Source organism: Pinus tabuliformis, chromosome 9 (assembly GCF_031772625.1).
Source record: "Pinus tabuliformis cultivar Carrire ecotype Pingquan chromosome 9, CPIR1, whole genome shotgun sequence".
Taxonomy (NCBI): domain Eukaryota; kingdom Viridiplantae; phylum Streptophyta; class Pinopsida; order Pinales; family Pinaceae; genus Pinus; species Pinus tabuliformis.
The window spans coordinates 729,723,163-729,739,988 of NC_142307.1; the positions used below are offsets into that span (position 1 = coordinate 729,723,163).

The 16,826-nt window shown below is 38.2% G+C and overlaps 1 protein-coding gene across 2 annotated transcripts in view; it reads right to left on the bottom strand.

Moving 5' to 3' along the window:
• PFD6 (prefoldin 6) overlaps window positions 1-16,826 on the bottom strand; it is a 152,977-nt gene that overhangs the window by 68,592 nt on the left and 67,559 nt on the right. For both annotated transcript variants that reach the window (XM_089440414.1, XM_089440415.1), the window contains exon 5: window positions 10,263-10,323. In XM_089440414.1, the coding sequence (XP_089296540.1) occupies window positions 10,263-10,323 (61 nt within the window). The remainder of the gene's footprint in view (window positions 1-10,262; window positions 10,324-16,826) is intronic.

Consider the following 16,826-nt stretch of genomic DNA (forward strand, 5'->3'; position numbering starts at 1 on the left):
AGACAAGTTTATTCTATCAAACCCTCCATTAGGTTCACCAAATTCCCACAGAGGGTCCAATTTCCTTGGCATATTTGTAACTTGGTTGAACTCTGGACTCTTGAGTTTTAAATTTGTAAGATGAAGTTTGAACTTTGAAGTTGAATGGTGAACCTATGGCAAAATAAGGATTGCAAGTTACAAAAATTAAAAAAAATTACATACGTGAGTAACATGACAAAACACACTGAATTTTTTACAATTTAACAAACAAAAACACCATCAAATCAACTCAAACATATTTGATAAACCAATGGGTTATTCAAACCCAACCAAAAACAAAACAAAACACATAAATTTGGTGCCCATACTAGTTTGCCGGAGAAAATTGATCCTCTCCTCAGCTCTCAATCCACCGAGAGTTTTGAGTCGTTTTCTCCTCCAATCAGCGCCCAATCGACCAAGGTTTTTCTCCTAGGTCACTCCCAATACACCATTGCCGCTGTCTGATGAAATGAATTAAAAAAAAAATCGTTTTTTGGTGTTTATAGCCCGCTGTCCGTCAGCTCGATGATAAAAACCATATCGAATCGCGATAAAAACGAAATTATTGTGATTTTTTTCCGAAAAAATACACATAAAAATCAGGCGATTTTATCGTTGTTTTTAAAAAATCGCGATAATACGATAAAATCATGATTTTCGCATCACTGGTACAGACCTCTGTTAGGAGCAAAACAAAAGACAACTTCATATTTTTGGATTGATATGAAGACTGTACAATGCAAAAATTATAGACCCTAGGTACACTCCAATGAAGTAATTTTCTAAGTAAAGTAAGTAATCTTCAGATTTGACACACAAGCTCTGAAAATATCTTGACATAACCAGTAGTCCAACCAGCCATGATAGAACACCGAATTCAGCCCCTACAAGGGTGTATGTTGCCTATAATGAGTGGTAACTAACAGCAACACCACAAAACACCATTTTATGGGCGTGTCCCTCCTAGAACAACCACGCAACCTCCAATAAATGATAATAATGTGACCCTGTATATGGCAACCTCCTAACCAACCAGAGAAAAGGGGGGTATCAACCTCCTTAACTAGTGTAACTCGACCCCAAATATGGATAATATTGCTCAACAAGCCAAGAAATAGCTCTGCCTATAGATATATCAGATTTGGCCCTCGCCAATGGTAAGGCTCAGCTTAGAAATATGTACGGTGTTCACAGCCAACTTCGGCAAAGATATTTGACCTTAATACATCAGCAAATAATGGCGGTTGATCCCACTGATGTATGGCAGAACTCAGCCCTATAATGTGGCTTGGGAACTTGGCATGTATACAGAATTATAGAATGTTCATGGTTAAAAAATAAAATCATTTGAAAACACCATGAAAAACTTACCCCATCACTATCATTGTGTTTTTCGCCGTCAACAATGAAGTTATCACAAAATGTGAGTGATTCTGCTCCAAAACTAGCTAGATGTATAATTTCAACACCGAAACTAACAACTAGAATGAGGATTTCCAAAAACCCTAGACTCTCTTCTCAGGAGCTCTCAAAAATTCTATTTTCCAAGTGAGTGAATGCAAGAATGAGGAAAGACCCCCTCATTTCCCTTTCTTATAACTCACTTGACTTTTTTGCCACCCCTTTTACATTTTCCCTCCAGTTAAATAATAAAATCACTTTTCTTTTCTTTATTTAATAAAGTGAATTTTATTAACAAATTAAAGCCAATTTTAACCTCAAAAAATGCTTAATTTGCCTCCATGATCACACTGGCCACACGAATCCTCTTTTCATCATCTTGCCAAGTAGATCTCTTCTCCCCGATTCCAACAAGCTATTATGCTAAGGTGTTCCTCCAAATAATCAACCGCAAATAGAACCTTAAGTGCAAATAATTAAAATATGAATGTTAATAACCCGTCTTACGGGAATCATCAAAATGCAATAGAACCAAGAGTTAACTGTGCAGAATTGATCCTAGTGATGACGTATGTTAAATGATCCCGCTCAGGCCCCATAAAACTCCTCCAAACCTGTCGAGCTCTCCAATGGTGTAATCCTACTCCTATGATCTAGTTGACATAAGCTTTGGAGATCTCCCTTAACCATATCACACAAAAATCCAAAATTGGGGACATTACAACATTTACATCCTTGAATATTGTGGGTCAATCAGGATTCAATACTCCTTAAAGTTGTCCTTCAAGCCCTTCCTATATATCTATGCTCAAGCTATGATGGCACCATCAACCATTCTTCAGAAATTACGTAGAATTTAGATATCTTTCCTCTGGGAGGGGTTCTCGGCTAAAAAATAAATGGCCTTTAGTGGCACGAGACAAGATGTCCCAACCAAAACTCAAGGGAAGACTAAGATTACGGGACCCTTATATCATGGAAACTATTTTGTGCGCGAATAGCTGGTGGAGAATGCCCCAAGGAGGAATTGGCCTCTGGAAAAGTTGGAAATGTATGTATGCACAGTGAACTCTTTAACAAAATCTAATCAAACTAAATACATCAGCCCTGGGATCTTTGATTTGGACCTTGGCAAAGAAACATATAGGTTTGATTCACCAACATTGCTTTTGGGAAATTAAAATGGATGCGCGACTTTGTTTTGTGTTGACTCATGACAGCAATTACCCAAGTTGGAAGATCAAATTGAGCTAAAGCAGTTAAGGCAACAAATACTAGCCCAAGGTAAAATAAAAATTACATACCATTGGACAAAGGAGGTAGCAGACCAACAATGGCACAGATGGATCCCTCCAAAGAATTGGCAACCTAAACCAGCTAGTGAAATTTGGAGAAATTTGTCAAATTGACGAATCCCATTATCTAATCACAAGGATATATTAAGATGGGCATTATAAATCCAAGGGAACTTTCTCTATCAGTGAAGCCTACCAACTAGAAGTGGGGTATCATGAGGTCTCGTCTAAAATATGGAAACAAAGTCTATGGCCAAAAATATATGTTTTCCTTTGGTTGAAGATGCAGAATAAACCATTAACATGGGAGAATATTCAAAAGTAGAACTTATAGGGTCCCTCTATATGCCCTCTCCATCTATTGCATTCAGATAATCTAGAATGCTTATTCAATAGCTGCACCTTCTCTAGAGATCTATGGAATAGGCTACATGACTGTTTTTTAAGATCAAACAGAGATCTTGTGAGTATTTCAAATACCCTTGTCAGTTAGTGTTCCCAAGCCTTCCTTAATCCGGTTCTCAATTGCATTTGGATCCTTTCCTCTCACTTCCTTCTTTGGGGCACCTTGAAAGAACAAAATCGGCTAATTTTCAAAGGTCGGGCAATTCCATCACACTCCACTTCGAACTTCTTTGTAATCCAGGTTAAGGAATCAATCCTTGCACTCACATGGTCCCCCCAGAATTTGTAGACTTTGGGATCAGAAGCGAGAATTCTACACAAGTGATTCCCCTCCCCCCTGGGTTCAATCACCTTCGCCCCAGCCCCCCACCCCTGCATCTAGTCTTATCAATTGGATTCCTCCTCTGCCCTATTTCCTAAAATTGAACTTTGATGGGTTGCCAAAGGTAATATGGGCGCAACAGTGTATGGAGGAATAATCATAGATCAATCAAGCTTGCCATTCTTCACCTATTAAGGAATGATTGGTATCAACGGTAATAATGCAATGGAGCTCATGGGTCTTGGTATGGGATTAGAGGTTGCCCATACTCAAGATTTCACTAAGCTCCTAGTGGAAGGAGATTCACAAATTATTATAAACATGATCCAAAAGCTTCAGGATGGCACACATACCCATAAGGTCTCATCAAGCTAGAGATTAGAATCTCTTTTGGAACAGGTATCCCTCCTTATATATTGTATTCCAAAGGTTATTTCATTGCATGTTCGAGAACGGGGAACAAAATTGTTGAATTTCTTGTGAACTATGGATGTCTTGACTCTTCTCTGCCACAGGTGTCAACCTAGAACCTCCTACTAGACTCATGGGATTAGAGGTTGCCAATACTCAAGATTTCACTAAGCTCCTAGTGGAAGGAGATTCACAAATCATTATAAACATGATCCAAAAGCTTCAGGATGGTACACATACCCATAAGGTCTCATCGAGCTAGAGATTAGAATCTCTTTTGGAACAGGTATCCCTCCTTATATCTTGTATTCCAGCGGTTATTTCGTTGCATGTTCGAGAACGAGGAACAAAATTGTTGAATTTTTTACGAACTATGGATGTCTTCACTCTTCTCTGCCACAGGCGTCAACCTAGAACCTCCTACTAGACTCACCTCTAAAGGTTGCATGTTGGCATTTGGCTCAGAAAGAACGCCCAAACCCAGATCGGGTAACAATCAAGAATAGGGGGAGGGTTCCCACTGCCCCACCTGGTTAATGAACCGAGGAACATGGCAACGCACCCCTGGCAAGTTTAAATGAAGGAGTGTGTGGACATCATGAACCTCACATGTGATCAAATGAAGCAAGAACGCAGTGAAAGATAGGTTTGTTCGAGCGGTTTATGTATGAAGAGGGAGGTTATTATGAAGATTGTCAGGTTGTTAAATATTTAGGCTTACAGAGAGGTCACGAATGTGGACGAAGGTAAACAATGTCCAACAAGGAAATCAAATGAAGGGGTCAAAATTGGAATTGATGGCGTTGGGAATGGAGTGGCCAAGAGAGACCATGTTGTGCAATGGAACCAGACACCAAGTTGAATACATATCCAAGAGTGGGAGTTCGACAAAAAATTTGCGCAAGGGAGGAATTTGCAGCTATTTCCTTCTTGTTTATGGTATTCGAGGGCCAACGCGAAGTGGTTGTTGGCAAGTTAGTCAACTTGTGGCTTGGTGGAGGGTGGGTTTTTGGTGGTTGTGGGAATCCAATTCTATCTTTGCTTGTATCTGACCTTGTCGTCAATGGCTCTGGCTCCATATCTCCCTCTTGGTTGTGTTATTTTGTTTTCTCTACATGCAAGGTGGTATTCATGTAAGCCCTATCTTTGCTTGTATCTCACCTTGTCGTCAATGGATCTGGCTCCATATCTCCCTCTTGGCTATTTTATTTTGTTTTCTCTACGTGCAAGGTGGTATTCATGTAAGCCTGTAGGTTGGTGTCAGGACGAACTTTGGTGGCTGGGGGAAACAAAATCAATTTTGCACCTACGCCTAGTTGTCATGGTCATCCTCTTGCCTAGTCTGCGTGGCATTCATCTCTTGGTTCTTAGCACCAGTAGTTTCTGGCAATCCTTTGCCTTTAATGCTCCCATTAGTTAGTTTGGGACATGGTTTAAATTTGTATACCTTGTTTCCAGGTTCTCCATGCCACGCCAATGGGCTCGAGTCAGAAGGGGAGTCGCTTATTATCAAGAGCGGCCCACCAGGGTCATACAAGGATGCATCATTGGATTCAGGATTTTGCCTCTTGTTATCGGGAACTCACACCGGCCATATACGAGAAGAAATCACCAGGACAAGGGGGAGCCTCTTCTCATAGGACCCCCCTCTCAGACATTGCGGTTCTTACTAAATAGGTAGGTTGGATCCCAGATACAGGGCATATGAGGGGTCGGTTCAACCAATATATGTAGGCAATATATCTTTACTAGCAAATGAAATTTCTATTGGGGTGGACTCTTTTAGACCGTCATGAAACTTGCATGGACATTCTTCACTCTCTTTAACACCTACAAAGGAACTTGAGGGATCTAGATCGAAGGACGGAGAATATTAAGCAACATCTTGGCATTCCCCCAACAATGGGAAGAAGTTCATAGGACCCAATAGCACCCATCCCAGTTGCAGTATCAGATTCATATGCCTCAACCTGATTGTGATATGGTTTTGATAGGTGATCTCACACTTTCAATTACTTTTGTACCAGGCCAGTTAGGCCAATGTCTCAGTCTAAGTAGCAGGAAACGCTGGGCAGGGGTCCGTTTCCGTACGGAAACGAAACGGAAACGGGTTTCCCCGTACCGTACGGCGTGGAAACGAGTTTCCGTCCGTACTGGCGCGTTTCCCGAGATGGAAACGCGCCCGTACGGACGGAAACTCGTTTCCACGCCGTACGGGCCCCGTTTCCTGTAAAAAAGCACTTGTTTTTAAAAAAAAAAAATTCCTAATTAGTTTAGGGTTTAGCTTAGGGTTTCTAATCACTTCTAGAAAGCGTTTCTAAAGTTATAAAAGAGCTGTGCCTCTCATTCTCTCATCACACTATTCAGCAAGGAGTTTCTCTTGGAGATTGGCAGTTGTTTCAGTAGCTGGTGTTTTGAGCATTGAGCAAAGTAGATTTCAGCAGCGAGAGAAAGAGATTTCAGCAGCAAGAGAAGGAGATTTCAGCAAGAGATTTCTGTAGCAGCAGATTTGGCTCAGCTACAGCCATATTTATCTTCTCTTTTCTGGCATTTCCGGGTAGTTTCAACCACAGAAAATTAATTTGGGTAAGCCACATTCATTTTGTTAGTTTTTTCTTACTATTTCTTCAAATTTTCTAGGGTTTATGCAGCTAAATTGCTGAAAAACGTTTTTTATTTATAGATTTGTTTTTTAAATTTATTTTTGCAGCAGATTTGGCTCAGCTACAGCCATATTTCTCCTCTTTTCTGGCATTTTAGGGTAGATTCAGCCACAGATAATTCATTTGGGTAAGCCACATTTATTTCTTAGTTTTTTCCTTACTATTTCTTTAATTTTTCTAGGGTTTATACAGCCAAAAATATGAAAAACGTTTTTATAAATTTATTATTTACAGATTTGTTTTTTTAATTTATTTTTGCAGCAATGGCTTCCAGCCAAAGTGCAGCTGCAACTTCAAACCCTAGGGCCAACCCAAGGGCTGAATATTATCCTCTTTGGAGGCATGTGGTGAAGCTTCAAAAATGTGGAGGTGGTGGCTCATGGGAATGGTGATGCACTCTTTGCAATATTACGTACAAGGGCTCCTACCCAAGAGTGAAGGCGCATCTGTTGCATGGAGGAGGACAGGGGATTGTGGGTTGCACAAAAACAGCAGATCCGTTGGTAAGGAGGGCATATCAAAGAGAGCAAGATGAGGCGGATGGTACTAAGAGGAGGCATGATGAGCATACTCAGGCTACATCTAACGTTGAGCCAAGGATTGTAGTTGAAGCAAGAAAGAGGAGAGGTGGTCTGGGTCACAGTCAAGAACATGAACAAGCAGCACCCAAACATACCAGAGGCTCAGGGGCATCCCAATCAGTTCAGGATAGCAGAATTGCTAGATTGGTGAATGTGCAAGCAAGAGAAGAAGCTGATTCCAGAGTTGCCAGGTGCATTTATGCATGTGGTATCCCATTCAATGTTGTTCGCTCTCCTTACTGGCAAGATATGTTGAGGGCAGTTAACAAAGCTCCTCAAGGGTACAAGGGGCCCAACTATGAGAAAGTCAGAACCCAGCTTCTCAAAAATGAGAAGGAACTTGTGGAGGACGTTTTAGCTCCAATTCGTTCTTCCTGGAGTAGCTCTGGGGTTACCATAGTCTCAGATGGTTGGACAGATATGAGGCGCAGACCATTGATAAATATCATTGCCACTTCCCCCAAAGGAGCAATGTTTATCAAGGCAGAAGACTGCTCAGGAGAGGTGAAAGATGCACAGTTCATTGCTGATATTATTATAAAAGCTATTGAACAAATAGGGGCTAACAGGGTGGTGAGTGTTATCACGGATAATGCACCAGTTTGCAAAGCTGCAGGTTTGATTATTGAGGGGAGGTATGACAACATATTTTGGACACCATGCATTGTCCATAATCTGAATCTGATCTTAGAGGAGATCGACAACAAAGTTTCCTAGATAAAGGAAGTCACAGGGGATGCAAGGGAGATTATCAAATTCATCACCAACCACCACCAGTCTCAGGCCATATTTCGAGAGTACTCCAAATTGGAGTTGTTAAAAGTTGCTGAGACAAGATATGCCTCAAACTTCGTGATGTTGCGCCGCCTTGTTGAGGTTAAGCATGCATTAGTTTCTATGGTGGTGAGTCAACTGTGGATTGAGTGGAGACAAGCAGATTCAAAGCGGGGATCTATGGTGCGTAGATTGTGCCTTGATGAGGATTGGTGGAGCAAGGTAGATTTCTTGCTAAAGTTCACAACCCCTGCATTTGAGCTTCTCCGGAGTGCTGACACTGACCAACCTTTCTTGGGAGAGGTATATGATGGCATGGATTCCATGGTTGAGAAAACTATGGAAATCATTTCGCAGGAGTCTCCACAACTTCTGTTTGTTGATGATCATTTTGCTGGTTTGATCAAGAAAATCATTGTTGACCGGTGGAACAATTTCAATACACCATTGCACACTTTAGCACATGCTTTGAACCCCAAATTTTATGATGAGGAGCTTATTGCTAAAAGCAATGGGAAGAGGAAGGCACCCCATAAGGATAGAGAGGTGGCTACTGGGGTGAAAAAAGCACTAATGAGAATGTTTCCTTCTCACCTACATAGGGAGGTAAAGGAGGAATTTGCCAGTTTTGCTGCAGGAATAGATGATTATGCAGATATATCAGCTTTGGCGGAGAGAAGCACCATGAATCCAGTTAGGTGGTGGATTTGTCATGGAGCAAATGGTGTACATTTGCAAAGCCTTGCCATTCGTATTCTTTCACAAGTGGCAAGCTCTTCATCAGCAGAAAGGAATTGGAGCACTTATGGTTTTATTCATTCTGTGAAGCGCAATAGGTTGGGCTCACAGAAAGCAGAGGATCTTGTTTATGTGCACTCCAACCTTCGCCTTGCATCTCGTAGGGGTCCAGAATACAACAGTGGTCCTTCTAAAGAATGGGATGTGGATGCAGAAAATCCTGATTTGGATCTCTCTCTTGCTGCCCTGAATATTGAGGAGGATTCTGGAAGTGGAATTGGTGCATCATCTTCTTCAGCACCACCATCCACTGTTGAGCATTCTGCTGCTTCTATTTTTGATGAGGATTGTTATGATGAGGATTAGTCTTTTGTGACTTGTCTCTATAGTTCTTGCAGCCTTATAGTCTTTATTGTACTTGCAGCCTCATATACTAATATAAATAAAGGCTGATTTTGGATTTTCCAGTTCCTATATTTTTATTTTCATTATGTGATGACTCATGAGTAAATGTGATCATTGTGATGTAAATTTAATCTTAATGTTAAAATGTTTAAGTAAATGTATCATTAATGCTTTATGATTGCAGTCTTGCACATATATATATTAATAATTTTTAAATGTTTTTAATATATATATATATATATATATTATTATATATATTCGCGTTTCCCCGTTTCCAAAATTCGGGGAGGTCGCGTTTCGTTTCGCTTCCGCGTTTCGTGTCGCTTCCCCGTTTCCCCGTTTCGTGCAACTTAGGTCTCAGTTTTAGTATGGTTTTTGTCCCTTTTAGTTCTCAGTTGTCCCTCTCCTCTGTGAGAGACCAACTTGAATTTTTTAATCTTCAATATAAATCCCAATTTTTGCAATTAATATAATTCACCCCACGGAAAAGAAAAATAAATTAATTAATTAAAAAACAAAACAAAAAGGAAATCATTGGTCATGCCAAGTTGTTCAACATTGACTACTACATTATTGAATTAGTCTTGTAAAGTTATATATCCTTATTGCTAATATGTTTGCTTCGTTGTCAACACCCACTAATTGTGCATCTTACTCCTCGCCTTATGCACATGTTAGGCATAATTTTGTGGCAATGCTTGAAACTCCATCCATAAATTGACTAACCCCTTGCTCAATAATGTCATCCAATTACATGCATATCCATTATTACTTCATGCCACTATTATGTTCTGCAAGCATGCAAGTGGTGGCATTACCAATTTCCTTCCATTTATGTGGCCTTTTCTTCTTGAATAGGAAGAGATATTGGCTATAGCACTCAATTTGTCACTGGTCCCTTTGTCGTAAAGGCTCTACGCCATTTTTTTATACATACCCATTATGTTGTTCAAGTAAAATAAAATCAAAATAAAATAATATTAGAAGAAAATGCCAAATACTAGAACAACTAATCATAACATCCATAAACCAAAAGCATTTAAAATATTTTTCTCACTATACTTTGAAATAATTAATTATGTTATACCCTGTGATTAATTTCCTTGGTTATTGATTGGAAAGAATTGTTATCGATAAAATCATGTCATGTTTCTCTAGTTCATATTTCCTTACAAACAATAACCCAAGGCTTTACGAATGATATTATAATAATTGAAATGAACCATCTTCAATTACTACACACCTCCTCTTTCTTAGCATTTTGTTGTTCCTCCAATGTTTTAAGTGTTCCATCCATGCGTCTCCTATATAACAACAAACAAAACCAATGAATACAAGAATCTAGATATACATAACATAAATGAGCATCAACTTTCAAGTGGTAGACAAGGTCCCCAACAAACAGCATGTTTCAGGTACTTGGCCAACCACCAATAAATACAGAAATACTAACTATGTAATAAGAAACAATCTTCTAATGAATCAGACACTAAAATCTCATCATGTGGCTTCCCATTCTGCAACTAAATAACATTATATAGATGACAAAGATATATTATAAAAACATAGTTAAACACTATAGCAATACCTATTAATTGATTTGAAAATTTCAAGACATGTACTCCCAAACGGATTAGCTCTATGCTTTAATTTAAAATATAGACAGAATACAAAAATTATCGATTAAAAAGGTGCTTACAAAAGGTATCTATACATAGAACTAAAAGACAAATTGATACTGTATAAAAATGATTTTTTTTATCTCTACCATTGAAAATTTAGAACATCAAAAGAGAGATGTATACTTCAAGGAGCAAGGTCCATTTAACTAGATTTTCTTCTCTAGTCAAAGCTCAATTGACTCAACAATGCATGGTGATGGACAATTACAGAGAATTCGACCTCCTACTCTAGCTAGTATAAATAAAAGGGGAAGAAATATTATGAATACAAGGAAAGGCCAACCATCCAATTCAAATTGTCTTGACAAAGCAGGCAACCTTACTCTCTTGTCTCCATCATTATTTTTCCCTTTTTCTTTTAGCTTTTGTTATCTTGTGTCCAGATATCATTGTCTTCAAGCCTATATAGGTCTCCTTGGTGTGGCCTATTGGAATATTGTTGTCATTGATGTCAAAGACAAGGGGAGACTACAGATGTCCAGGATAAAGATTGTAAGATGAAGATTGTTGGAAATATTGTTTTTGGACTTTTGGTTCCTAGTTTGGACTGTTGAAATTCTAGTGATGCAATGACTAGAGTTGTTTTTCACAGCTAATAACTACTTATGTTGAAATAGATTGTTCATTCTTTATACTTTAGTCAACAAGCAACTATACATGAAAAACTTCAACCATTATTTCTTCATCAAGAGCAGTAAATAGAGATCACAGTAGACATAGAACAAAAGATAATGAACAAGAGACACCAGGATTAGGCTCACAGTGAGGGCAAACCCCCACAAGGAAAACCCAAAAATTATTTTCTTACGAGGGAGAGATTATGTCCATAAATAGTACATCAAAATGATCCAACAAATCCAAAATAATCAACAATGCAATGCCCAATCAAAATTTGATCATAAAATGAGTTAGATATGTCACTTTTCTCCAATACATTGATCTGCACAAGGAGGCCGAAATTTAGGCTTGAGGTCACTACAATAGATGGCCGAAATTCCCACTGTGATAGTTAATGAACTGTGGAGGAGATTCACCCAAAACAACTCGGTCAACTTCAGAATTGTGTCACAAAGGAGAGCGAGCCTCTCTCTGCCATTTTTGGCCACAAAAGAAGTGTCCAAACAGAAGTAGAAGTAAACCCTAGTCACTGTAGCATCAAGCCCTTGAAGATAAACCAAACTTCATCCTTGTACACTTCCTTGCACTCCTGAAATGGAAGGCCGAATACACTTGTAATTGAAGACCAATTGTTGAGCTTGATGATGGTCAAAATGAGGATGAACGATGCCCAATTTATAGGAGACGTATGAGGGCTAATTAACCCTAGTCGGGCCGACATGATATCCTTAGAATGAGCCAACTTGTAAGGTTGGTTATGAGGTGACTTGAGGTGACAAATAATTATTTTCTTTTTCATGATTTGATGAAAAATGTTGGCGATAGCTATCCAATATTTCAACATGGACACCCTATCTTTGAAGGCCCTTTTACTCTAAAGACTTGGTTCAAATGGGAGCATAGGATGTATCATTGAAAAGCTTATTCTGAGACATTTCCAATGGCATATGGCACTCCCTCAAACTCCATAGGAATGAGGAGATATGAAAGATTTTGTCAAGTCGGCCCAACCAGAGACTACATGTCGCCTCAGTCAATTTTTACGAGTCAGGACCATAAACACTATAAATAAAGGATAGATGAGCGCATTTGAAGTGTATCCATGCAAGAAGATCACGTACAAATCCATAAAAGAGATCTAAGGTCGTAATGTTGAAAATTGGCAGTTGAGAGAGCAATTTACCCATTTAGGGAGCCCAGCAAACCCTAAGGAGACCCTACTTTCCCTTGGAAAAATTAAATTTTAATATGAGAAAATATTATTTTTAATGAAGGTCCATGTCACCTAAAAAAGTTCAAGTCGACCTAAAGGAGAATTTGTCCACCTAGGCCACATATAAATATACCTCACTTGGCATCACTTGGAGGCATCATCATACACATGCATCCTTCTTCATTTGGTTTGATCTGATCTGAAATTGCAGGGTCCGAGTACACACATGCGAAGGAGAGAGAGGACATTTTGTTGATTGCGTTGAATTTCTATTTTGGCACCTTTGACCAACGTTGACTTTGGGTGAATTGATGTGGTTTTACTTGGTTTTTGTATATGTTTTGGAAGGCCGAATTAAGGGAGAGAAAGAACAAATTTTTCTAGGCACTTTGACCGACATTAACCACAAATCTGAAGCTAGTGTTTCAACAAGTTGACTTTGACTTTGAGCAAAATTTGTGGGAAGATTTCTTCGACTCTTTTGACTGGGTTTGACAAAGCAAGGAAGGTTGAATTCTTTGTTGCTTTGACCGAACTATTTGGAGATGATTTGACCATTGACTTTGGACTAGTTAGGGATGTGTTGATTGTTGTTGACTGACTTTGAACAAGGTCGAAAATTACAAACTAGTGCTTTGACCAGATTTGACTTTGTCTCTCATATTTAATTGGATATTGGATTTGTTGACTTGAAAGCCAAGGCTTTGAAATTTCAATGTTACAACTGCAACAAGTTTGGTCATTATGCTCGAGATTGTTGGTTAAAGTTTTCATTGATGTCAATATGACATTGTTGAAGATGGATAAACCCTAAACCCTAGACTGCTTGAAATCATATCCTTAAGTGCAAAATGATCTAACCCTAACCATGCAAAACCCCAATCCTAGATGTACATGCACAATCCCTAGATCCCAAATCTTTGTTAAAACCCTAAATTTAACGCATATCCATATATCCTATTTCTATGTTATGAAACCCTAACCCTAATTATTAAAAATAACTAAATCAAGCCATATATTAAAACCCTAGTCCTTTTTCCCTACAAAAAATAATTAAATTATATAAACACTTCCCTAATTTATTTAAAACAACCTATTCCTATTGCTACAATGAAAACCCTTATCATATTCCTATTAAACTACTCATATCCTCCAACAAGTCCGTTTAAATTGACAACAAGCCCTAAATTCCATAACAAGTGGAATTTCTAATCCAAGATTTACAAAAGTTATGAACTGTGAATCCGCCAAAGAAATGTGGAACAAGCTGGTTGCCATATACGATGGAGACACCAAGGTCAAGAAGGAAGACATTGCAGCCTTAAAATGAATGATGAGGAAGACATTGCAGCCTATTTTCTCCAAGTAGGTGGAGTTGTCAACTCACTCAAGGGTCTAGGTGAAAACATTGAAGAAAGTACAATTGTCCAAAAGGTTTTGAGATCACTTCCAGAACGTTTTGATTCCAAAGTCAGTGCCATAGAAGAAATAAAGGACTTTGATACCCTAACAATGGACGAACTTTATGGGATTCTCATTGCATTCAAGGCTTCAAAAACATCGAGAAGAGGGAATAGTCGTAATTGCAACAGTTATGATTCTGATACTGAAACAAAACTAGCACAATTTGTGAAGAAACTAAGGAAAGGGTCCAAACTCAAAGGTAGGTATCATCTCGTCTTAAGTGTGGTAGAATAGGACATTATGCTACAAAGTGTCCTTTCAAGCATGCTATTGATTATGGAGAATACAAAAAGAGGATATTCAAGAAGAAAGGATCAAATAAAAAGAATTTCTTCTCCAAACAAGATGACTTCGATGAAGATGAATTCAAGATTACAAAGAAAAATTCAACTAAAGCGACCTTCCTTCTCAAAAGGGATAGTGATGAGTCTGATGAAGAAGATGACTATGCTGGAAGCAATGAAGTATTATTCATGGCATTTACAAATGATGATGAATATGAAGGAGAAGAAAAAGGAGATCTGGATGAATTACTAATTAGTGTTGTTGAAGAAAATGAAAAATTAAGGAAGAAGGTCATTTCTCTCAAAATTGAAAAGGAAGGAAGAGTTTCTGAACAACAAATTAAAAGAAAGAAAAGAAATGTGTGAGAAACTTGAAGCTGAAATTGTCTCACTAAAAAAAGAATTGAATGAGGTTAATAAGAGTTTTCAAAGTTCTCAAACTCTGGATATCATCCTTAATACTCAAAGACCTCAACATGATAAGACTAGATTTGGTTTCAAAGATGAGTCATCAAGTTCAAAGAAGGATGCGAATGAAGAAATTAAAAAAGGTTATGCTAACATCCTTTGCAATTATCCAAAAAAAGAAAAGTTGTTCCACCTAGAACAAAGCTCCACCTACAACAATCCAAGGAATGAAAGAAAGCTCTCTCCGAGAAGGGATACTCCACCAAGTCAAGGCTATCCAAACAGGTATCAAACCATCTTTCTTGGTTACTGTTTCTACTATAAAAAATTTGGTCATCAAGCTAAGCATTGTAAGGCTTATAAGGATAATATCTCAAGGAGATATAAGACCAATTATCAAAATAAGTTGCTTGGTTCAAAAGGACAAGATCAAATCAAGACCTATAATTCATTTGATCCTTTGTCTAAGTATGATCTAGAATGTTCCAAATGCAATAATTTAGGTCATGATGCACAAACCTATCCACTTATGTTAAAAAGGAAAGAGTTGGAAAAAGGGAACCCACTACAGATAAATGTGGTCTAGCTTTATGTGCACAAAGTGATGAAAATCAATGGTTTGTAGATAGTGGATGTTCAAGACACATAACAGGTGACCAAAAGAAGTTTATCTCATTAAATAAAAAGGATGGAAATGTATCCTTTGGAAGTGGATTTGCTAAGATTGTTGGAAAAGGGACAGTGGCTTTTGTTAATGGAAAAGGCAAAGCACAAAACGCACTACTAGTAGAAGGGCTCAAGCACAATCTTCTGAGCGTTAGCCAAATTTGTGACCAAGGACATAATGTTATTTTCAATACTAAAGATTGTGAGATAAGAAAATCCTCGTCAGTTGAATTTGTGGGAAAAGGAGTAAGAACACCAGATAACATATATATTTTGAGTAAAATTCAAGAAGAAAAATGCTACATGAGTCAAACAAATGAAAGTTGGTTATGGCACAAGTGATTGGGACATCTAAATTTTGACAATTTGGTTAAAATCAGCAAAACAAATGCAGTAAGAGACATTCCAAAAATTTTAAAACCGGAACAAGTTGTTTGTGGCCCATGTCAACATGGCAAGCAAACTAGGACCTGCTTCAAGACCAAGGAATTCTCAACATCAAAGCCTCTGGAGATCATACATGCAAATTTATGTGGACCAACCAGGACTCCAACTCTACAAGGAGAAAGATACTTTGCTCTATTTATAGATGACTATACTAGAATGATGTGGGTATTTTTTATAAAATTTAAATCAGAAGCACTTGAATGTTTTAAGAATTTCAAAGCTCTTGTGGAAAATGAAAAAGAATCAAAAATCAAGTGTCTTAGAACAAACAGAGGAGGAGAGTTTACTTCAAGAGAATTTAATGAATTCTGTGAAACACATGGAATCAAAAGAGAACTTTCTATTGCTAGAATTCCTCAACAAAATGGAGTAGTTGAAAGAAGAAACGGAATTGTACAAGAGATGGCGAGAACAATGTTGCTTGCAGCCGCTTTGCAGGCCAAATTCTGGAAAGAAGCAATTGGAACAGCAGTGTATACCTTGAATAGAGGTCAACTCCGAACAAATAATGATAAGACTCCGTATGAATTATGGAAAGCAATGTAATGATCCAAAATTTAAATGTGCAACTAATTACATAAATTTATGCGATTAAAAATCAATACCCAATTATTCAACTAATTAGCATAGAATTTCGAGGAATATGAGCAAAGACAATTTAACTGTAGTGATGATATTCCTTACTTATGATTTCGGAGTTGGACACTATTTGAATCTCACTAACTGCAACAATGCTTTGGGGACGACTCTCCACCCAACCGTAGGCTCAACTGCACATCATCTTTCTACGACTACCCCCCGAGTCTTCAATCAACGTACTACTGCCAGGGAATCATTTGTCTCACAACACATTTCTCCCAAGAGAATAGATGAAGGAATAGATGAATCTCATCCTCCTCATTGTCCATTAAATAGACCAAAAAATGGCAAGGGGCCCACATGCACACATTCCATGTCTCAACATGCAACTTTTATTTCTTTATATTTCTCTTTATTTAACTCTTTTATTTTATTCCTTTTTAATT